At 38.4% G+C, this 25,200-nt stretch overlaps 1 protein-coding gene across 2 annotated transcripts in view; it reads right to left on the minus strand.

Annotated features, from left to right (window-relative positions):
* LOC138738768 (plastin-2-like) overlaps window positions 1–25,200 on the minus strand; it is a 95,115-nt gene that overhangs the window by 45,544 nt on the left and 24,371 nt on the right. For both annotated transcript variants that reach the window (XM_069889658.1, XM_069889657.1), the window contains exons 2-3: window positions 10,510–10,610; window positions 8,995–9,152 (exon numbers count right to left, since the gene is read on the minus strand). In XM_069889658.1, coding sequence (XP_069745759.1) covers window positions 8,995–9,152; window positions 10,510–10,576 — 225 coding nt within the window. In that variant the 5' untranslated portion in view covers window positions 10,577–10,610. The remainder of the gene's footprint in view (window positions 1–8,994; window positions 9,153–10,509; window positions 10,611–25,200) is intronic.

Genomic DNA, 25,200 nt, shown 5'->3' on the forward strand with positions numbered 1-25,200 from the left:
CACCCAACCCCAACCCACCAATTTTCCATTGCAACCGCTGCAACCGTGCCTGCCTGTCCCGCATCGGACTTGTCAGTCACCAACGAGCCTGCAGCAGATGTGGACATACCCCTCCATAAATCTTCATCCGCGAAGCCAAGCCAAAGAAAGAAGATTTAATAAGCACGCACATGTAACCAAGAAAATAGGCAGGGACTTACCTACCACACTACAGTTATTGTAATATTGCATTTAATTTCTTATTATCATGAGTACAGAGGTACAGAACAGTGGAAAAACTTTATTTTATGTGCTATCCAGGCAAGTAAACCTACATATAGTGCAAGATTAAAAGCAATGTGCCACATGATACAAAATGTCATGTATGATGTTAAAGAGATAAGTACAGTTAACAGTGCAAGGAATCATCTTTTACTGATGAATGGTTTATTTAGATATCTAATAGCACAGGTAAGAAACTGTCAAATTTTGAGATGCGTGTTTTCAAACTCATGTACTTTAATTCTATTAGAAAAGTCATATTTCTGCAGTGCCTTTCATGACAGATGAGGTACTGATGAAATGCAGAAATTAGGAAATTAGGCAGCCAACTTATGCACAATAGCTCCTAAACTTAGCAATGACCTGTTATGCTAAAGAGTAAATATTGACAAGAACTTTTTATAACTTCTCTGTCTTTTTCAAGATCAATGCCGTGGAATTTTTTTGTCCACCATGGAAGGCAGACTGGACTTCAATTTAATGTCACATACAACAGCACCCTGTCAGAGTATTACACTTCCTGCAATACTGCACTTAACAGTCAAGTGAGGTCTGTGGTGTGGAACCTGAACCCACAAGCTTCTAATTCAAAAGTGATTGAGCTCTCACTGAGCACAATGGGTGGTGAAAATCAAACAGCTGCACCTTTTGTAAATCTGAAAAAAAGGTATCTTCATCTTAAAATGTTAACTCTGCTTTTATTTACATTAACACTTCCTAGCTTGCTGAGTGCTTCCAGCTTTTTCTGTTTTTATACCATAACGGGTGATATAGTTGACATTAAGAAAGGCAAGACAAATCACAGTACTTAGTATATTAATATATTATTCCAACACATCTGGGGCTACTCTTTCTTAATGAATCTTGGGTTAACTCTGCTCTCCATACCCTTCAATACATTTCAGTGAAACTTACATTTCACCGAAGCCTTTGTGACAAATCTCTACACTAGCCTCACCATTGTTCTATACAATTGCGACTCAGTGTATAAAGTCTTCAGTGGAATTCCCATTTTTTTTTCAAACTGGTCATATGTTCAGTCAAATCCTTTTCCTTATTATCTTCTGCTGGGGAAAATTGTTACTCATTTAACACTCCTGATATGTATGTCAAACCAACAAAAAAAAACCAATTTTGCTACTTCGGGCATTCAATCATATCTGCTGTTGATAGCATGTGATCCTGAACAACTATCTTTCTGTGTGGCAAGCTTTTGAAAGTGAAAGCTATTAATGTTGCAAAACAGTCCAGGAACCTCATTACCAATCCATTATCAGTATCTCACCAAGAGTGCAACTGAACAATGCAAGATCTGAACTGGAAAATATAAATTAGAATAGGCGAGTGGGAAGTTTCTGTCAATGAAGAAAAAAATTTGAAAAAAAACCATATTACTTCTAAAATCACCTACACTTATATGAATAAATGAGAACCTTCCTATACTTATTAAGTTTAGAAACAAGAAAGTTGATCAGCAAGAATTAATGCTGAGAGCATTATTAAGAGCATAATACACAAGAAATAAGAGCAGGAGTTGCCTCGTCATCTGGCCTGTTAAACCTGCTGTATCATTTGATGAGATCATGGCTGATCTGGTCATTGACTCAGCTCCACTTAGCTGCCTGTTCCCCAAAACTCTTAATTCCCCACTTCTTCAAACTTCTATCCATCTGTGTCTTAAATACATTCAGTGAGGCAGCCTCATCTGGTTCCTTTTGGTCCAGAGATTCTCTACTCTCTGGAAGAAGCAGTTCTTCCTCATCTCTGTCTTCAGTCTAATCTGAATCCTGAGACTATGTCCCAGACTTCTAATCTCACCCTCCAGTGGAAATAACCTCCCTGCTTCTAATCTGTCTTTTCTTTCATAACTTCCTTTTGTAATTTTATAGGTCTCCATAAAATAATTTATTGAAAGTAATATAATGACAATATATTTATTAGAACTTTATTTCATACCTCCAAATAAAGAATACAGCTTTAACTATGTAGGTGCACTACAAAAATGGCTCTCGGAGCCAAACAAAAGTGCGCAGTGCGCAATCAAAGGAGAAAGAGGACACCAGCAGGAGGGGGGCTCAGCAGAGAAGCAGGCTGTCACAAAGTGAGCAGCTGAGGGACGCCCGACACCAGGCTCTCAGCTGGAGGACAAGGAAGACAGCAGAAGAGGGAGCAACAAAACAGACGTGGGAGATAGACGGAGGGAAGACCGACAAGAAGACCAACGTCAGGAAGCACAACAGATGAGCAGCCCAGGAGGGGAGGACCAGCAACAAGAGGCCCAGCAAGAAGAGGCCCGTCATAGAGATAAAAGCAGCTCATTAGGAACAACAGAAGAGACACAGACACAAAGAAGAGAAGAAGAAGACACAAACATAGATACAGACATAGAAGAGGAAGAAGAAAACCAAGATCTTCACAGAGAAATAGAAGGTAAAACGATGGACAAAGAGAAATAAAAGGTAAAACTGATGAACAAAATATAGATGAAGTCTTTTCTGAAGAACAAATGAGATCACTAAAAGAATGGTTATCATTAGAATTTAATTCAATTAAAAGGAAAATGAAAAGAACAGAAGATAAAATGCAAAGGTTAGAACTGGTAATGACAGAAATAGGGGAAAAAAAAGTAGAGAGTGTGGAAAAGCGGGAAACGGCTGTAGAAATGGAAGTAAATGACTTAAGAGAAAAATTGGAAGAAAGTGACAAAAGAGACACAAGAGTTGTTATCTCAGAAAATTGATACGTTGGAAAATTATAGTAGGCAAAACAACATAAAAATAGTGGGCCTGAAGGAGGGTGAAGAAGGCACAGACATGAAAGAATTTATAAAAGGATGGATCCCGAAGGTCCTGGGAACGACAGAAATGCAGGAAGAAATGGAAATAGAAAGGGCACACAGAGCATTAGCTCCGAAACCATAGACACATCAAAAACCAAGATCCATCTTAGTAAAATTAGAGAAGATAATAAACCATTGGAATACAAGGGTCAAAAAATTTTTTTTACCCAGACATAAGTTTTGAACTCTTAAAGAGGAAGGAATTTAATACAGTGAAATCAACTTTATGGAAAAAAGGTTACAAATTCATATTAAGATATCCAGCCATGCTTAAAATATTTATACCCAGGGAGCAAAACAGACTGTTCTCGGATCCAGAGAAAGCGCAAGAATTCACAGAACGTTTTCGGGACAGGAGAAGAGATGTAACAAGAATGAAGAACGGTGATAAAGTATATATAAAGATGTAAAAACAATGTATATGTAAAGAACCAAAGAGGGAAAAGAGAAGGGAAGGAAGAGAGGAAGGGGAGGGGGGGAAAAGAAGAGAGAGAGCTTTGTTATATGTGTTTTCTGGAGAGGGCTGGGTAGAGGGGGAATAACCGTCACTGCAAAATCAGTTGATGCTGCGAACAAGATCGCAATCCAAATGAAAAGGGGAGTTGTGGTTGCCCGGCAAGGGATATGGGGCAACTCAAAGAGGGGGGAGCTTTTGGGGTTAAGGTATTAGTGGATGTGGGAACTGCGGGGATACTTTATGTCTCAAATGTGTTGTTGTACATTAAGTGTAATAAGAGAAAACTAAGAGATGAAAATGGGGAAAAGGAGGATGGAGGTGGCAAAGAGGTGTATGTAAGATAGAAGATGGCCATGTTGAACTTTATGACTATAAACATTAATGGAATACATAACCAAATTAAAAGGAAGAGGCTACTAAATTTATTGAAGAAGGAAAAAATAGATATAGCATTTGTGCAGGAAACGCATCTAACTGAAGCGGAACATAACAAACTAAAGAGAGACTGGGTAGGACACGTAACGGCAGCATCCTATAATTCAAAAGCAAGAGGTGTAGCCATACTAGTTAACAAAAATGTACCAATCAAAATAGAGGAGGAAATAATAGATCCGACAGGGAGGTATGCAATGATAAAGTGTCAGATATACTCAGAATTTTGGAATTTGCTCAATCTATATGCGCTTAATGAGGAGGATAAAAAGTTTATGCAGGATATTTTTTTGAAGATTGCAGACACACAAGGAAATATATTGATAGGAGGGGATTTTAACCTTAATTTGGACCCAATGTTGGATAAAACCAGACAAAAGACAAGTAAAAAGAATAAAGTAGCCAAATTTATGGTTAAATCAATGCAGGGAATGAAACTTATGGATATATGGAGGAGGCAACACCAAAGAGAGAAGGAATATTCATATTATTCGAGTAGGCATAAAACTTACTCAAGGATTGATATGTTTTTTTGTCAGCCAATATTCAAAGGAGAGTTAGGAAAACTGAGTATAAAGCTAAATTATTATCAGATCATTCACCCCTATTATTAGCAATAGAACTGGAGGATATCCCACCAAGAATATATAGATGGAGGTTAAACTCTATGCTACCTAAAAGACAGGAAGTTAGGGAGTTTATTGAACACCAAATTAAAACATATTTTGAAATAAATACAGGATCAGTGAAAGACAAATTGATATTATGGGACGCAGTGAAAGCCTTCATTAGAGGGCAGATAATAAGTTATGTGACTAAGATAAAAAAGGATTGCAATCAGGAAATAGAGCAGTTGGAAAGGGAGATAGTAAGTACAGAAAAGGAATTAGTAAAAAGGGATGATATAACGAAAAGGAGAGAATTGGCAGACAAAAAAATTAAATACAAAACATTACAAAAGTACATGGTGGAGAAGGACATAATGAAAACAAAGCAAAAGTATTACAAACTGGGAGAAAAAACACATAAAATATTAGCCTGGCAACTTAAAAGAGAACAAGCTAAAAGAACGATACTGGCATCAAAGAAAAAGGACAAACAAATTACATATAATCCAACAGATATTAATGAAAATTTTAAGGAATTTTATGAACAATTATACCAAACTGAGAACGAGGGGAAAGATGATAAAATAGAAGAGTTTTTAGCTAAAACTGAACTGCCGAAATTGCAAGAAGAGGAACAAAACAAACTGATAAAACCATTTGAAATAGAGGATATATTAAAAAAGCTGCCGAAAAATAAAACGCCAGGAGAGGATGGATTTCCAATAGAATTTTATAAAACATTTAAAGAGTTATTAATTCCTCCTCTCCTGGAAGTAATGAACCAAATAGAAGAAACACAAAACTTGCCAGATTCATGTAAGACAGCAATAATTACAGTAATACCAAAGACGGGGAAGGATCCATTAACACCAGCATCATATAGACCAATATCTCCACTTAACTCAGACTATAAGATAATAGTGAAATTATTAGCAAACAGATTGGCCGATTGTGTACCTAAAATAGTAAAACAAGATCAAACTGAATTTATTAAGAAAAGACGAACAGCGAACAATGTCTGCAAACTTATTAATCCAATCCACGCAGTTCAAGGAAATAAGAAACCAACAGTGGCTGTTGCTCTAGACGCAGAAAAAGTCTTTGACAGAGTAGAGTAGAATTACTTATTTAAAGTATTACAGAAGTTCAATCTACCAGAAAAATATATAAATTGGATTAAACCATTGTACAATGGACCGTTGGCAAAGGTAACAGTAAATGGATATGTATCGAGTCACTTTAAATTAAGTAGGTCAACTAGACAGGGATGTCCACTATCCCCCTCATTGTTTGCCTTAGCAATAGAACCTTAAGCAGAACTGATAAGAATAGAAAATAAAATAAAAGGGATAAAAATTAAGGAGAAGGAGTATAAAATCAGCTTATTTGAAGATGACATCATAGTATACCTAACAGAACCAGAGGTATCAGTAAAAGAATTACATAAGAAATTGAAGGAATATAGAGAAATGTCGGGGTACAAGATCAACGCAAATAAAAGTGAAGTGATGCCAATGAGTAACGCAGACTATACAGAATTTAAAAAAAGAATCACCATTTAAATGGCAAACACAAGCAATCCGATACTTAGGGATCAGGTTAGATAATAACTTAAGCCACTTGTACAAACTAAATTATCAGCCACTAATAAAGAAATTGCAGGAAGACTTAGAACATTGGAAAGAATTACCGCTAACGTTGATAGGGAAGGTAAACTGCAATAAAATGAACGTGTTCCCAAGGATACAATACTTATTTCAAACATTACCAATTCCCTTAACAGAAAAATTCTTTAAGGAACTAAAAGAGAATAATAAGGAAATTCTTGTGGAAAGGGAGGAATCCAAGGGTAGCGTTAGATAAATTAGCAGAGAGGTATAATCAAGGTGGTTTACAGTTACCAAATTTTAGAAATTATTATAGAGCCGCACAATTAAGGTATTTATCAGATTTTTACCAGACAAGGGAAAAACCAGACTGGACTAAGATAGAACTAGATAAAATAGGGGAAAAGGTACCAGAACATATACTTTATAAGTGGGATGAAAAGCTGGTGCAATATAAAAGCTCACCAGTACTGCATCATTTACTTAATACATGGGAGAAGATCCACTTAGAAAGGAAAAAAATCGAATTACCAAATACCAAAATTACTATTGACGCAAAATCTGCTAATCCCTTTACAATAGATAACCTTTCCTTTAGAGAATGGGAGAGAAAAGGAATCAAAAGAATAGAAAATTGTTTTTTGGGAAATAATTTATTAACATTTGAACAGTTGAAGTACAAATATGGAATAACTCATGGAACAATGTTTGCATATCATCAATTGAAAGCATATTTAAAGAATAAATTGGGAAACAGCTTGAGATTACCTGAAGGAAGCAGCTTTGAATACGTGATTACAGACACAATGATAATCAAAAGATTTATAACCAACATGTACATTAAGCTGCAAGATAAGGAAAATGAAATAAACTATAAACCCAAACAGAAGTGGGAAAAGGATCTAAACATAAAGATAAAAAATGAAATATGGGGAAAGTTATGTTCTGGAACTATGAAGAATACAATAAACACAAGGTTACGCATGATACAGTATAATTGGTTACACAGGATATATATTACCCCTCAAAAATTTAAAAAATGGGATTCAACATTATCAGATAGATGTTTTCGCTGTAAGAAGAAAATGGGAACAACATTACATGCAACTTGGGCATGTACGAAAGTAAATACGTTTTGGGAAGAATTAAATCAGATACTAAATAAAATTACAAAAAATAACATACCAAAAAAACCAGGGATATTTCTTTTAAGTAACATAAAAAGTAGAGAATTAGGCCTCAAATTGGATAAAGTGCAAAAAAAAATTCATTATGATAGCCTTAGTGATAGCAACAAAATGTATAATGTCAACTTGGAAAATGGAAGCGAGCATGAGTACATGGAAATGAATAAATGTATTTAAAAAATAAAGTCACAAATTTGGAAACCATACATGGAACATATCAGAGAGAGCTTGCCTATGACCTCCATCCCCTAAAATGAGAATGAAAATGATAAGAAGACAAAATGACTAGATTCAGTATGTAATAAATAGATGACGTATTTTTCTTGTTTATTTTCCTTTGTGTGAAAATATTGTTTTATGGTTTTATTGTATTGTATATGTTGAATATTTATGGGTTTTGGAGAGGGGTGGATAGAGGGGAGGGAGGGAAAGGGGAAAAAAGAGGGGAGAAAAGACCACTGTGTAAATTTAATGAGAAATGTTTGCACATATTTTGGTTGATATGGTTCACAATGTGAAAAATAAAAATTATTTTTTAAAAAAGATACGCATGTTGGTGGGTTAACTGGCCACCATACATGCGAATGGTAGAATCTGGTGGGAGTTGATAGGAATGTAGGGAGAATAAAAAAAGGATCAAAGTTAGGATTAGTGTAAATGTGTGGATGATGGTTCACACAGATTTAGTTGACCAAAGGGCCTGTTTCCATGCTCTTCTATGGCTCTTCTATGAGAATCAAATAAAGGAAGTTAAAGGCTTGGGCAAAGAGCTTTTAAGTTAAGGAGGTGAGAGGGTTTAGAGGTTTACAGAACTCTTAGAGTTTTATACCTTGAACAATGAACAGATTTCAGAAAATGGCCAGTTAATTAAAATAGCAATAGCAGGACAAATTTCTAATTGAACTGTGGCAGGAAGGACTACAATTATTGGCAGGAAGAAAATGAAAGTATGAATTAAAATGTCAAAATCAAGTTTTCAAATTCTTAGCATATTTCATCATTTAAATGTTTTGGGATCAAAGTTAATTTCACCATTTCAGTAAGGGCACAGGGAAATAAAAGTTGCTCTACCAGCAACACACACATCTGTGAAAATAGTCAATAATGGATGGTTTGGAGAGATATATTCTGAACTCAGGCGTCATTTACACTGAGTCAAAGGCAACACAAAGAGCTACACAGAGCTAAAATCAAAAATACCATATTTGATGGCATATAAGATCCACTTATTTTCCTGCTGAAATGGTCTGGGGAGAATGTTACATGGCCCATGGGTCTTATATGCCATCAAACAGTACACCATCCATTGGATCAGGTTTTAAATGGAGAATCTATTTGTCCACTCTCACAGAAATTGCAAATCCCGGTATTTCCTGATTTATCGATTTATCCAATATTTTTAAAAAAAGATCAATTACTATGTTAATGTTTACAAGACTTTGTTATGTCCTAATTAGTTGGTTTGTTCAGTGATGACACCTCAAGTATTTCAATGAAATGGATGCAGAGGTTTTCCTTACCTTTTGCAATGTTTCTGAAGCGATTATGGGTTTAAATGGTAATTTAAACAAAAATAAACCCAAAGAGACAAAAGGGAACCTACTTCAATAAATTCTTCAAAACTGATTCGATCTTTACGATTTCCAGAATCTGCTAATTTTTCTTTTATTTCACGAAGTTTGTAGCCTGGTACTTGCAGGTTGGCTTCTTTAAAAAGATTTTGGAGCTCATTATATTCAATGTATCCAGAGTTGTCAAGGTCTGATAAAAGAAAATAAGGATAATTTAAAGCCTTTAAAATCATAAAAACCACAGTGATTTGACTCAATATGAGATGCTGTCAGTTTTGAGAGTGTGATGGACTTAAATACTGTTGATGGACGTGTACTTCTGTCTGTAGATATTTCAGTGGTGATAAGTGGCTGGTAGCATCTTGCCCACCCTGACATCCTGCAGATGGGTTTCCAGATTGTGATATGATGGAGTTCCCTAGAAAACTCACTTTGGCATTCTGGCAGCAGAGGGAAAATATAGCAAGCTCCACAAAGCTTCAGGTCAACTGCAGGAAATAAAACAACAGCAACACCAAATTCTCATCTTTTTCTACTGATTTCCATGTGGATCTTGACTCTATTTCTATATGGATCTGGACACTTTGTTATCAGCTTTTTAAAGGAATAGTATCGAGCAGAAGTGATGAAATTTTCTATATTTTAGAAGATTTGTCCATAATCAAGCATTGCTGGACTAAAATTGTGATTGAATAACTTAATCTGACGCATGATAACCAAAATATGCCCTATGCTTGTAAAAAACCTTTATGCCCCTGATCTGATATTTGTTCAATTGAGAGACCCAATCACACCTCAGACACACTTCCTTCTTGCTCCTCTCATCAAAGAGAAGGCTTAAGACTATAAGACAGTAAAAGAATAAGGCCATTTGGCCCTTTGTATCTGCAATGCCATCCAAATCATGGCTGATGTGTTTTTCCTTTCGACCCATCTTCTGTATTCATCCCATAACTTTTGACCCCCTTACTAATCAAGAACCTATCAACCTCTGCTTTAAATATACTCAATGATTTGGCCTTTATTGCCACTCTGGCAATGAATTCCACAAATTCACCACCCTCTGGTTAAAGAAATTTAAGAGCATGAAAGCACACACCTTCAGGTTTAAACACTATTTCTTCTCCATAGCCATAAAGCTCATTGATGAATCCCACAACAGTGCTAATTATGCTCGTTGCTAATTGATCTTCATTTTCAGTGTAATCCTTTACCTAGTAAACTGTGCTCTTTACACAGCTATACGAGGGTATCTCTAATACCCTCTTAGATCATTCACCAGAAGAACCCTCATTGAACTAGATATTTTGTGGCAAATAAATGTAAACATTTGGGAGTGAATTTCAGTCATTTCTTCCATGCCACCATAGAAAAAATGGTGATGGAGCAGCAGGACCTTAAACTAGTTGAGGGTATTTTAACAAGTGATTGCATTTTTACGCAAATAGTAATGGGATACCAGTTTTACATTCCTTCATTCCAGCAAGGCAATCTTATTTATCCCTCCTGGCCTAATATTGCGAGAATAATTTCACTCAGTTACTCACCAATTTTTGAAAATGCATCTTTAAGTTCTTCCAGCTCTTCACAGGAGATCTCTGGTGTTTCTGCCATTGTGCTCTAATATGTCTGATGAAACCAAGCTGACCTGAAACCAAATTTATAATATTTGCTTTATTTCCACATTAATAGTCAAAGAGAGTAATTTCTCTGAATGACTATCCAAGAAAGAAAATATATTTTTACTTCATAAAAATAAACATTGGAAATATTTGGCAGGTTAAGAAACATCTCTCCTACCATCCATATTACTGGCGAATGTCTAGTCACTGGAGAATAAAATTGATGACATGAGGGCAAGGCTGCTTTCTCAGAGACAGGTTATAAAACCTCTGTTGTTTGCTGCTCTGAGTTCTGCTTTCATATTGATACAATATGCTCAGGCTCCATCTTGCTGCTTTCACATTGTTAACCAGCAGGCCAGTCTTCTTCCTCCAGGGCTTTGATGCACACAATTCTTCCTCAATTCACCCATGTTCTCCCCTCTCCCACCTAGTTTTATTTGCTCATCATCCTCTTTTATCTGGTTTCACTTATCACCTACCAGCCCCTGACACTACCCTCCACCGCCTGCCTAATTTTTTATATTTCCCCAACACCTACTTTCTTTTTCAATCTGTTTATTGAGTTATATGAAACATATACAAGAGGAGAATTACATTACATTCATATATTCACAATTGTGTATGAAAAAGCATATTAATATTTAACAGATATATATTAACTATAAATGTCTTCTCCTCTTGTAAAACCGAAAGAAAAAAAAGAGAAAAAAAATGTAATTTTATTGCAAATTCCCCTCTAATTAGTCTAGAAAAAAAAAGAAAAGAGGACTGGGCAGTCCATTCTGAGAGTAAAGTAGTAGGAAAACAAAGGGTTTCCTGGTTAAAACCAAATTTACCTTAAGGATCTAGGAGAGAATCCAATATAGAATTATGATTCGTAAACTATATGGAAATATTGAATAAACAGTCACCAAACTTCTTCAAATTTAAAAGATGTATCAAATATCCAACTCCTAATTTTCTCCAAATTTAAACATAACATGATAGCAGAGAGCCATTGAAGTAGAGTAGGTAGGTTAGTATCCTTCCAATTAAGTAATGGCTTTTCTTGCCAATAATGTTGAAAAGCCAATTATTCACTGTACAGAGACAGGCATATGCCCAGTCTGCTGTTATGATTCCAAATATCGCTGTCAATAGATTTGATTGTAATTCTAATCCTAGAACTTTTGTTAGGGCTTCAAAGACACCTTTCCAGAAATTACCTTGCTTTGAGCATGACCGGAATATATGAGTTAAAGTGACTAACTCAACTATGCACCTTTACCCCCCCCCCCTCCATCACCTGCTAACCTCTGATTCAACACCTTATTTCCCTTAATGAGCCATCATCTCCCCCTCATCAGGTTCCACTTATCACTATAAGCCTCTGCCTCACTTTTATCGATGTACTGGCTGTCTTCCATCTACACTCTCAGTCCTGGTGCAGTCTTGACCTGAAATGTGGATCTTTTTTTATGCATCTGTAGATGCTGCTCGACCCACTGAGTTCTTCTAGCAATTTATTATTTAACTTCACAGTTCAGCTTCTGCAGTCACTGTTGTCTCTTGTCTTGATTCAATATGTAAATGTCACATGAATGATCAGCATATTTCAGAAAATGTCACAAGCCGACTATCTGGAAGTAATTCTTGAAAGTGAATTGATTTCTTCTTTGCTTCCAGAAATGAAACCTCTTCCACAACTTGGAGCAAGTCTGGAAAACTGAACTCCAAAACTGTTTCCCAAGTCATTTACTGCAAATAAGAATATCCTGTGAGGTCAGGCAGTGAAATGGATCCTTCACCAGTCACATTGCAATGTGACAAGCTTAAATGAGTAATTTATGAGCTCTTTATGAAGAATTCACTGCAGTTTCATCTGGCCCACATCTCCAAATATATATCCAGAGGCTGAACAAAAAAAACCACCCAACTTTATACTTTTATTAAATTTAGTTTGTAGTTTACTGAAATTAGATACTGCAGTGCTAAACCAGACAAAGAACAAATGTTTTTTTTTCTCTTTTTATTAATGAAAACAATGAAAGGTTACTTCCTAGGATTTTGAGACAATAAAACTTAGCAATTGCAAAATAAATTTTCAATATGATTCATTGCCAGTCTTTTCAAAACATTCTTTTGCACCCTTTAAGCAGAATTCCCATTGTGTGACAAAAATATTCATTGGCACAATTGGGAATATAAATAGGGGTCCAAGCTTCATTCCCAAATGCAGGAAGAAATGTGGACATTTCCAGACAAGCAAGTTATATTTGGTGATAAATATGTAGGGCAGCACGGTTTGCATAAGGGCAGCACCATTAGCGTAGGGCAGCACAGATAGCATAAAGGTGGCTCAGTTAGCATAGCAGTTAGCACAACGCAGATACAGTGCCAGTGATTGGGACTGAGGCCCATGCTGTCTGTACTTCCCATATCTGTGTGGGTTACCTCTGGGTGTTCTGGTTTCCTCCCATCGTTCAAAACATACCGGGAATGCAGGTCAATTGGATTTAATTGGGCTGTACAGCCTCGAGGGCTGAAAGTTACTGTACTGTTTGTCTAAATTTAAATTTAAATTGTCTAAATTTAAACATTTAAATTTAAATATATTTAGGGTGAGCTCTACAGACAATTTTTTAAAAAGCTACTAAAACCCTTAGGTTTACTAAAAAAAAGGCCAAAGGTTGTGAAAGGTTCTATGTAAATGCAAGTCCTCTTATAATCAGTGGGCTTGGACTGAAATCGATGAAGAAAAAACTGAATTACACCTTTCAAGATGATTTCCTGCAACAGTGTAGAACTAGGAAAAGGTCTCACCCCACATAGAAGTTCTATCTCCTGACAGGGATTGGACCTGTTATTGATAAGAAAGGTCATTTTCATGTCAAAACCAACCAACAATATTCACGCCAAGCTTTTCCCTAAGCAATTGCACAATTAATATTTGCAAATCTGATCAACAACGATCCCAAGTGCGAGATTAAATTGACAGCATTTGTGTTGTCTTCTGCTCTGGTAAAGAACTCACAGTTTTCAAGCAACCTGCTGCCTTACAATTTCTGTGGATTTCCTCAAATGAAAATGGGTAATTTTACGAAGTATGAAACAGCACAAAATACATATTCAAATATATTATTATTTATATTAAACAAATATATTTACTGATTGTATAATGTCAGCAATCTTGTAAATGAAAAATATTCCTTTCGAGTTTAACATAAATTAACAAGCAGAAACCATTAAATCCCCATCAAATGAAGAATGAATGATCTCATTGAATGGTTTCTTGCACAATGTAGGTCACACAATTTAATTAAAGCTATTAATTGAAGTCCATCCATAAATCAAGTTTTCTTTATACAGTATAAATTATTTGACCCTCATTACACTTTCTTATACATTGCTCAGTTCAGAAAACCGCATCAGTCATTTTCATTAAAGAAAAACAAAATTGGCTTTGAGCAGAGATAAACAGTATATAAAGATTATGCATTTAACTGGGATGTTCACAACATCAGGATACCTTTTGAGATGTAATATCTAATCACTAATGTCTGCATATCAAAGCAAGAAGCACATAACAGGAATAAATTAATAACCAGAATATATCTTTGTGACGTTGATAAAAGAAAATGTGGTAAACACCTTTCCTCCTTTAAAAGTTTTATTGGAGGTCATTTATATCTATAGGAGAGAGTGGACAAGACCCCTGTTTAAAATCTGATCTGACTTCTGTTTTCAGTGCTTCATGCAGTACTGCTTTCCATCAGTTTTGCCCTGTATTTGTGGCCTGGATTGTAGCTCAAATCTCTGTACTGGAACTTGAAGCTGTAAACTTCTGATGTAACTAAACTACAGACTAAAATGGAACATTACCAGAATGTACAATGTCTTTGCAAGTTTCTCCTACTAATTTATAAAGATAAATATGTATTTGTCCCTCTTGAAAGATAGTCATATATGGTTCTGCGGTGGTACACCACCGGCCTACTGCAGGGGGCAACCTCTGTACCTGCAGGAGTGTAAGGGAACAGGACAACACCTGGCCGGCTGTCAATCAGTCGGCCTGAATGGATCAAGCCCCACCCGTTCGGGTGTCAATCACCCTCCGGGATATAAGCCTGCGCTGGCCTCCCGAGGCCTCACTCAGAGTTGCTGCAGCCACAGCCAGCCTGGCTCTGTGAAAGTCTTTGTGGATTAAAGCCTGTTGCACAGTCTTTACCTGTGTGTGTCTGATTCTGGCTAACAGCGCACCACAGGTTCAGATTTTTAAAGACCAGCAAGGAAACTGAACTATACACCTAAGTCGATATTTCTACTTGAACACATTGGCTTGTGATTCATGAGATGATATTCAAGAAAAACCTGTGGTTTTTCTCATTTATTAAAAGCAATTACTTAAAAGGGAGCTCAGCACTATGGAGAGCAGGAAATATAAACAGGACTCTGTGTAGCAGCGCTTTAAGGAAGGCTTTCAAGATTAGAACCATTGGGAGGAGATATGGTCAACACAGCAGCAAATTTACAAGGCAGCAAGTCCAGAGTGACACAGTGGTGCAGTTACTAGAGTTGTAGCCTCAGGACCAGAGACGTAGATTCAATTCTGACCTCTGGTGCTATCAATTTGGAGCTTGCAGGTTCTTTCTGTGACCTCACAAATTTTCTCTGGGTGTTCTACTTTCATAGCATATCCCAATAATGTGCGGGTTGAAAGGTTATAAATTGTCTCTAATGTGCAGGTGAATGATAGAGTTTGGGGTGGGAGTTGATGGGCATGTGGATAGAGTTTAAAAAATGAGATTAACACAAATTGGTAAATATGTGTGGCTGAAGGGGGTAAATGACCTGTTTCTGCACCATACATTACTATGCATCACAACTCCAGCTCTTCACAACTCTGCGCAGCACCAAAGGAATGTCCTGAAGAGAGCCTTCCCTTAAATCCAAGAAAACACACTGCCAAAAATGTACCCTAACCTGCGGATATGGGATCAGATTCAGGAATTAGGGGTGACAGCATGGTCTGACAGCGAAACTGTTCTGAGAGACCATATCAAAGTTAAATATTAAAATTTAAATTCAGACATACAGCACAGTAACATGCCCTTTTTGGCCCATGAGCCCAATTACACCCAATTGATCTCCAACCCTCGGTAAGTTTTGAACAGTGGGAGGAAACCAGAGCCCCTGGGGAAAACACATGATTCCATTCTAACAAAAATGGTGGCTATAACTCAAAGGTAAATCTTAATCTATAAAGTGCCTGGTCTATGCTGAGCTTATAAAATGGTTGCACAAATTCAAATAACATTTAATACCCTTTTCCAGTTTGAGTTATGGAAAAATAAGACTATGCTACACTCAGGATGACTTCCAGAGATAAGTTGCTAATCATTATACATGACTATTATTGTCCCAGGTATGTTTAATGTTTCAAAATAAATCAAGCCTTCTATTTGAATTAAATGGGTTGTTGTAGCTCCTGCATCAGGCATTTTCTTCCCAGCATACTTTTGTCAAAACCTACAGAGGAAACAGGTCTAACATCAGACATCATTTGAGCTGCATGAAGTTCATTGGTTGAGATCATGATTGACGATCCAGTGCTCAAAGCAAACCAGCAACAGGAAATGAATAACAGAGCAGGCTCCATTTTGAGTTGCAACATGCCAGTTACAAAATATCACAGAATGAATTCAAAATGTGGTCTAATTCAGAGTCTTGTATCCTGATATAAAATCATACGTTTTCTGATGAAAAATATAACTAAAGGCAATCCAGATGTAAATAATCAGACTCACTGGTCTCATCTTTACTATGGACTTTCACTCACTATACTCCTCCACTCCCCATACCGAGGGCCTCTAAGCCCATTGTTTATTTCTCAACATTAGACCTAACCAGTCCCCCTTCACCACCACCCTCTCCCGGCTGGCTGAAGTTGTCCTCACCCTCAATAACCTCCTTTGACTCGTCCCACTTTCTCCAAGTCAAAGGGTAGCCATGGGTACCCAATAGGGGCCACACCTATATGTGAGCTTTATGTTGGTTATGTGGAGCAATCCATGGTACAAGCCTAAGCAGGAAAACTCCTCAATTCTTCCTCCGTTACATCGCTGATTACTTTGGTGCTGCCTCAATGCACCCGTGATGAGCTTGTCAACTTATCCACTTTGCTGCCAACTTCCACCCCGACCTCATATTCACTTGGTCCATCTCTAGCAATATTCTCCCCTTTCTCAATCTCTCTGTCTCAGGAGACAATCTAGAGAGACATCATCTACAAACCCACCAACTCCCACAGCTACCTCTACTAAACCTCTTCACACACTGTTCCCTGTAGGGATTTCATTCCTTACTTTCAATTCCTCTATCTCTATCACATCTGCTCCCAGGACAAGGTCTTCCAACATACCCTCCCTCGTAAAATGTAGCCTCTCCTCTACTACCATCAATGGCCCTCACCTGAGTATCATCCAACACCGCATATCTGCCCTGACCCTCTCTGCCCCCATGCACAACAAGGACAGGATTTCCCTTGTCCTCACCTACCACTGCCTCCAACAAATCATCCTCCACCATTTCCACCACCTACTAAATGATCCCAACACATATTCTCTTCTCTTCCTCTCTCTGCCTTCCACAGAGACTGCTCCCTTTGTGACTTCCTCGTCACTTCCCTCTTCCCACCAATCTCCCCCTTGACACCTGTAGGAGATGCTGTACTTGCACCCACAACTCAATCCTCACACCATTCAAACCCCCAAACAGTCCATCCAAGGGAAGTAGCACTTCATTTGTGAATCTGCAGGTGTCATCTACTGAACCTGGTGCTCCAGTTGTTGTCTCCTCAACATCAGAGAGACTGGATGCAGACTGGGAAATCACTTCGTTAAGCACTTCAGCTCTGACCACCACAATAGTGGGGATCTCTCAGTGGCCACCTATTACAATTCACTGCCCCATTCCCTTGCCAACATGTCTGTCTATGGTCTCATGCACTGCCTGACTGAGAACACCTGCACATTGGAAGAACAACATTTCATATTGCATCTGAGCACCCTTCAACCGGATGCCATTAGTATCGACCTCCAGTTTCCATCAGCTCCCCAGCCCCAATCTATCCCTTTGTCTCCTTTCCTCTAGCTAGTTCTAGGCACTTTTATAAAGCAAAAAAATCCAAATGTAAAGGCAGAGATTCTCCGCTTTTACATTGCAAACGTTACCTTCAAAAATGGTCAGTGAGCAGCTCCAAGGTGCCAACTCTGATCCTTCTGAAGGCTTGTGTGAGAGGTGGAGCAGAGCACTTCAGCTCGCTCCATAAATGTCCTGCCACTGCAAGCAGCTGGCTAAGGCAGGCTGATGACGTCGCGATGACGCTGTCATCCTGAAACCCAGGACTGTTCAGTGAATATTATATGCCAGAGAATCACACAATGGTCAACATCGGTGTGGCTGCCACCGCTACCCATCACCACTACCTGCTACCGCTCTGCTTCTTCGTCCTTCTCAACCTCCCGGTCGTGGTGGATCAGGATCACAAAGCTGTGGCCCCAAAGATGCAGCGATGGGTTGCTGCGGTGGCCACACCAATGATAACAATTTTCATAGATGATTTGTAATATCCAGAACCAAGAACTCACAGGTGAGAGTGAAATATAAACACTGTGCAGATGGTGAATAGCCAACTTCTTTACCCATAATCTGCATGTTCCAGAGTGGTTCCAGCAGTGTGGGGGATTACAGGTAACAAAGTTGGCCATTGCACACCGGATATTTATGATGGGAGGCCCACAGCAACAGTCGCCCCGCTTACAGTTGGTTTCAAAGACACACCAAGGCACCACTCTGCATAAAAGTGATGCTGTAGCAGTCTTTTAGGGCTGCTCTATAAAAGGCAAATTAATTTTTTTCTCCACAGATGGAGCTGGCCTCAAAGTGGAGAACCTCCATAAAAACACCTTCTTTCTCTCTCTCTCTCTCTCTGACTCTCTCTCTTTCTCTCTCTCTCTCTTTCCCTTTCCCTCTGTCTCCTTACCCTCAGCTCTGCATTCACAGGCCAAATCTCCCTCCCTCAATCAATTCTCATCTTTCCTCTCTCCTGTCCTCTTATCCACATATAATTAAAACTTTTTGTCTATTGATCTATTCTCCTTTCCCTGTCTGTTCTTTCCTTTTCCCCAGCCATTTAATTCAGGTCCTACTTGCTTTTTACTCATATCTTGAATAAGGGCTCTGTAATGATAGTGATCGTGGTTGCAATGCAACTACAATGCCTTATTACTGTATGATTGTACTTTGCTGCCACCAGGGGCTGACACAGAGCAGGGCATGGTAGTATGAGGAGCTATAATGAAGACTTGTAGCATCATGGCATGTCTCATGTGCTGTTTACATCAACTTTAAAGTAAAGAACATTTTCCTTCATCCATTTGTTGACTTTAGAACTCACTCATATGAATACAAGATAAAATATGCTGTCAGAACTGAGATGAAGGAAATTAAAAGGAAATACTTTGAAAGGTAAAATCTAAAGTCAGCAACTGATCAACAAAGAGAAGCTAACACAGTGAAACATGGAAGGATTGCATCCACCAGTGAAACTTCAGCTGACAGATAATGTGGCTGAAAATTGGAAAAGATTTAAACAGCTTTTTGGATTTTATTTAGTGGCAATCAGACCTGACGAGAAAAGTGATAAAGTGAAAGCATCAGTTTTCTTACATGTCATGGGTGATTAAGCCCTGGAGGTGTATTATAACTTCACATTTGCTAATGAAGGAGACAAAATGAAACTGGAAAAAATAATGGAACAGTTTGAGGTATCCTACATACCTAAACGTAACATGGCGTTTGAGAGGTACAGATTTTTCATGTGTACAGAAAAGGGAAGAAAGTATTGATCGGAATGTGACTGAATTGAGAAACAGAAGCAAAATGTGTGAATTTGGTGGACTGACCGACTCGCTGATAAAAGACAGACTTGTGTGTGCTATTCCAGATAATAGTCTAAGGGAAAGACTGCTAAGAGAGCAAACTCTAGACCTGGAAATAGCCATAGCATTCTGTAGAGCTGCAGAAACTGTAAAATTGCAGGCAAAAGAGTTGTTCAGTGAAACTAGCAGCAACATGGATGCAATGTGCAAGAACGGACAAAAACCATTGAACAAAATCCATGCCAAAGTGGAAAGAGAGGCATGACCAGCGAACAAAAATGAAAGGGACAATCAAAAGCCATGTTGTCAATGTGGTTCACAACACCTACCAAAAAAGTGTCCAGCATATGATAAAACATGCAATATGAGCAACAAAAGCAACCATTATGCCTGTTGCTGTAGGAACCAAGTGCAACAAAGCAAGGTTCATGCAGTAGATGAAAGGGAGATAGAGGAATTCTATGTAGATGTTGTGACTGAAAACAAGAAAGAAAACAGAGACTGGATGTTGAGATTAAAAGTGAATGACATATACATTTTAGTTAAATTGAATACTGGAGTACAAATTAATGTAATATCAGAGACTGATTTCAAGAAGATTGGACACAGACCAAAGATGTATGGAACAAAAGTGAAAGCAACAGGATATTCAGGTACCAATATACCAGTGGAAGGAGAATGCATGGTCAAAGTGAAACACAAGGACAAAGAGCACATGCTAATATTCTTCGTGGTTCCAAAGGATGTACAGGTCATACTAGGTTTAATAGACTGTGAGAAACTGAACCTGGTAAAAAGAATCCTTGTTGTGAGAAGCGAAGGAGAGACAGTCTATGATGAACTCATGAAAGAGTACAATGACCTATTTCAGGGTCTAGGCTGCCTTCCGGGAGAACACACGATCAGAGTGGATAAACGTGTGCCACCGATAATACATCCATGCAGAAAAGTTCCATTTGTGCTTCAAAAGCAACTAAAAGCAGAGTTGGACAGGATGGAAAGCCTTAAACTGATTCAGAAGATAGATGAACCAACGGAATGGGTGAGTTCACTTGTGGTTGTGGACAAAAAGAATGGAAAGCTTAGAATTTGCCTGGATCCAAGAGATCTAAGCAGAGCAATAAAGAGAGAACACTTTAAGCTTCCGACGCATGAAGAAATCATGTCACAGTTTGGAAGTGCAAAATTTTTCAGCAAGTTAGATGCATCATCAGGATTTTGGTAGTTAAAATTGGATGAAGCAAGTTCAAAACTATGCACATTCAATAGTCCATTTGGTAGATACAGATTCCTAAGATTACTATTTAGAATTGCCTCAGCTCCTGGTCTATGAGCACCTGGATGGAGTTGATAACTCAATGGATGACATTATAGTATGGGGAACCACAAGAATGGAGCATGATGAAAGACTAAGAAGAGTGCTGGAAGCAACAAGGAAAGCAAACCTGAAGCTGAATAGAGAGAAATGCCAGCTTGGGGTGACAGAACTAACATTTGTAGGAGATATTATTGTCAGCGAAGGCATCAGACCAGATTCCAGAAAGGTGTCCGCTATTCGGAACATGCCAAGGCCACAATGCAAAAAGGACAGACAGGAATGGTCAACTATATGAGTAAATTCATATCCAACCTCTCAGAAAAGATGGCTCCATTGAGAAGACGAACAGAAAAGAACATTGAATGGGAGTGGGATCATGACCATGAAAAGTCATGGAGTGAACTAAAGCTCACAGAGGAACCAGTTCTGAGGTTTTACAACCCAGCGAGACCCATTAAGATATCATCATAGTGGGCTTGGTGCAATTCTTCTGCAAAAATATGATGATTGGCATCATGCTCAATGACAGACGCGGAAACGCGATACGCTCAAATTGAAAAGGAGCTGCTCAACATCACATACGCCTGTGAAAGATTTCCTCAATTTGTGTCCGGAAAAGTAATCAGTATAGAGACTGACCATAAGCCCTTGATTGCATTGTTCCAAAAGCCATTAAATGAATGTTCACTGAGAATACAAAGAATGATGATTAGCCTGTAACGCTATACACTGAATGTAGCGTACACACCGGGTAAGCTAATGTACAGAGCAGACACGTTGACTAAAGCTATTAACACGAGAGAGCCCACAAATACCAAAATGGATGATGACGTGAACGCCTTCGTGGACATAATCACAAGTGCACTGCCCATATCAGATGCAAAAATGGAACTCATAAAGTCAAAGACAAACAAAGATGAAACACTGAGGCAGCTGAGAAAAAACATCTTGGATGGGTGGCCCAACATGAAGCAGGACTGTTCACCCGACGTCTCAGAGTACTGGAACTGCAGGGCAGAACTATCAGTGGTTGAAGACATCATGTACAAAGGAAGTAAAATCCTTGTCCCAAAGAGTCTGAGAAAAGAGATGCTAAAAAGGATCCACAGAAGACATCTTGAAATCGAAAAGTATAAGAAAAGAGCACAAGAAGTGATGTACTGGCCAAGAATCAACAATGATATAACAAATGAAGTGTCAAACTGCACAATATGCTGGAAATATCAAGCAAGCAATCCTGTAGAACCACTAAAGCCACACCCAGCACCATAAAGACCTTACCAGAAGGTAGGTGCTGGCGTATACTAATGTCAAGGGAAGGACTATCTTGTAGTCACAGCCTATTTCTCCCTTTATCAGAGGTGTGTAAACTGAACACCACCACTGCAGATGCTGTATTAACATAGCCATATTCTCCAGACATGGTGTGGCAAGCGAGGTCTTCACAGACAATGGACCCAAGTTTTGCAATTCAAAGTTCCGACAGTTTGCCAAAGAGTGGAATTTTGTACATACCACATCAAGTCCACATTTTCCACAGTCCAATGGTCTAGTGGAAAAATCAGTAGAGAGAGTGAAAAGACTGATGAACAAGGCAAAAGACTATGGAACAGATTCCAGCAAAGCATGCTGGTATACTGCACAATGTCGCTTGAGTCTGGTATGTCACCAGCACAACTCCTTATGGGATGTAGGCTAAGATCAAACCTACCCATTCAGGAGAACCTCCTAAAAACAAAAGAGGGGGAAAAAGTGAGGAAGTTCAAAGAACAACAGAAAGAAAAGCAAAAGTATTACTTTGACAGAGGAATAAAAAACCTACCAGAACTCCTCACTGGTGACCAAATAAGGCTAAAAGATAAAACAAACTTATGGACTCAGAGGGAACTGTCCTTAGTAAAGTCCAATCAAGATCATACACCATTCAGACAGATGAAAATGTTGTTCTGAGAAGAAATCGTCGAGATCTTCAAATGGGACCTGACACAGTAGATGGAAAGATGGATGCTATTGAACAACCTGAATGCGCATCTGAGAAGACATTGTCTGAGGCAACAACTCAGATTCAAGGACAATCAATCAGGATATCGTCAAGATGCATGAATCCTCCTAAGAGACTCAATGAGCAAATTGAAAGACTCCTGTTATAGAATGAAGTAGCGCTATCTATTCACTCTTCAAGTATGTAAATGTGACACACAAAACAAGTTTAAAATGTTGATAATGATGAAAATGTAAGTTCTTGGCATTAAAGTTAAAATTGCAGAGTTATACAAAGAAAATGTTAGTTAAAAGTAAGCTACCTTTGTTTGAAGAAAGAGAGATGTAATGATAGTGATCATGGTTGCAATGCAACTAGCAATACCTTACTGTTTGATTGCACTTGGCTGCCACCGGGGCAGTATGCAGATCTGTAATGGAGACTTCCAGCCTCGTGGTATGCCTCATGGTGCTATTTACATCAACTTTAAAGTAAAGAACCTTTTCCTTCATCCATGTGTTGTCTTAAGAACTCACACATATGAATACAAGATGAAACAGGCTCAGGACCAATACGTCAGTTATATATTTTTACCTCCTATGGATGCTGCAAGACATGCTGAGTTTGTCCAGCATTTCTATGTTTTTATTACCATGGAAGTATCTGCAGACTTCAGTGTTTCACCCCATAAATAATCAGGGATATGTACCGTAAATATTTGTGTATAATGCGTTCCGTGTATAATGCGATCCCCCCATTTTTGAGGGGAAAAATTTTACCTCTGTGTATAATATGACCCCCTCCCCTCACTCGCCTGAATCGCGCTGGCATCTCTCCGCTCACCCACCCAGCCTCCAGAGTCGCGCTTGCATCTCTCTGCCTGCCCACCCGGCCTCTTGAGTCGCACAGCTGACCACTGCTCGCCCGGCCGGCTGCCCGAGTTGTGCTGCCGACTACTGTTCACTCGCCCGCCCAGCCAGCCACCCAAGTCACGCTGCTGACTACGCTCACCCGCTCGCCTGCAGAAATTTTTTTTAAATTTTACTCTCGTGTATAATGCAACCCCCCTATTTTTGAGGGGGAAAAGGGGAAAAAATTCTCATTATATATGAATATTTATGGTAATTAATAACTTACTTAAGCAACGCAGAGTAGATGTTGTTAACCCAATTCTTTATAACACTAAATCACAGAAATCCAATATTTGGTATTTTGTGCTATAAATACTGTTATGGGCCCAGAGGACCCAAAACCCAGCAACAATAGAAATTCACCGACAAATGGTTGCTTAAATAAAAGTTCCTTAATTATCTTTAAACATGAAAACAGAATTACACTTTAACTTATCACTATTAACTTAACTAACCTAACTTAACCCCCTTCTAATTCTAAATGCATGTGTATGTAATGTGTGTGTAAGTTCAGAAAAATTCTTTGATTCACAGTCTAATCTCACTTATTCCTTCAAGTTTACTGGTTGCAGGCAATTCTTATACTGTGCACAGAATTTAACATTTATGAAGTTCACCAGGCTTTGGTGCTTGAAAAGTAAAAGGTTACTGCTAAGGAAAGTTCTTGTTAGTTTTCAGAGATTTATTACTTGTTGGACACCCACAACTAATTCCTTTTAATCAGCCACTTTAGTGTCTTGCCGAAAAAACTTGTCCCATCAGGGTTTTCCAAAGATAACCTCTTTCTTTCAGGTCATGATAGGGTTCCTTTTTGTATCACTTATTTCAATTGAAACATTAGGCAGCAAGTCTTCTCCTCTTGTATGAACCACAAGGGCTTTGACCAGGCTGAACTAAGCACTCACAACCCATCTTCAAAATGTTTTTTTTTTGCACAAGCTTGCCAGCTTGTCCTGTTCCAGTCCGAGCTGTTGCTCCTGTCAAACTGCAGAACTGATCTCTCTCTCTCTTTCTCAGAGAAAAGCCTGTTTGACTCCCTCTCTGCTTGCAAAAAAAGCCACATGACCCTCTTAGAGCAGCAAACAGCACTCCCAGACAGCCTGCAGCTCCGAACCTACTCCTCCAAGTTCTTTCATCTGTTGTTTTGCAAAACAACAATCTATTAGTGAAGTCTCTTGGGCACTCTCCAAAGTGTTGGCAAAGGCTCTTGGAACTGGCCTGTCTAGCTTGAGCAGAGCTCCAGTATTTTAAATGAGATCTGTTTTGAAGTGTTTGTATGTGACCTACACTAAAAAACATATCCCAATTTATCTCCCAAAAACATATCCATAATCTGTTACAATACTATCAGTGTTACTTTGATTCCAGGTCACAAGGGATAACTATTCAAAAAAAGAATTGCTGGGGGAACTCCAGCAATGCTTTTTCTGGTCAAGATACCAGCATCTGCAGCTTTTGTGTTTTACAAAGGATAACTAATGC

The sequence above is a fragment of the Narcine bancroftii genome, chromosome 7 (genome assembly GCF_036971445.1).
Source record: "Narcine bancroftii isolate sNarBan1 chromosome 7, sNarBan1.hap1, whole genome shotgun sequence".
NCBI classification, from domain to species: domain Eukaryota; kingdom Metazoa; phylum Chordata; class Chondrichthyes; order Torpediniformes; family Narcinidae; genus Narcine; species Narcine bancroftii.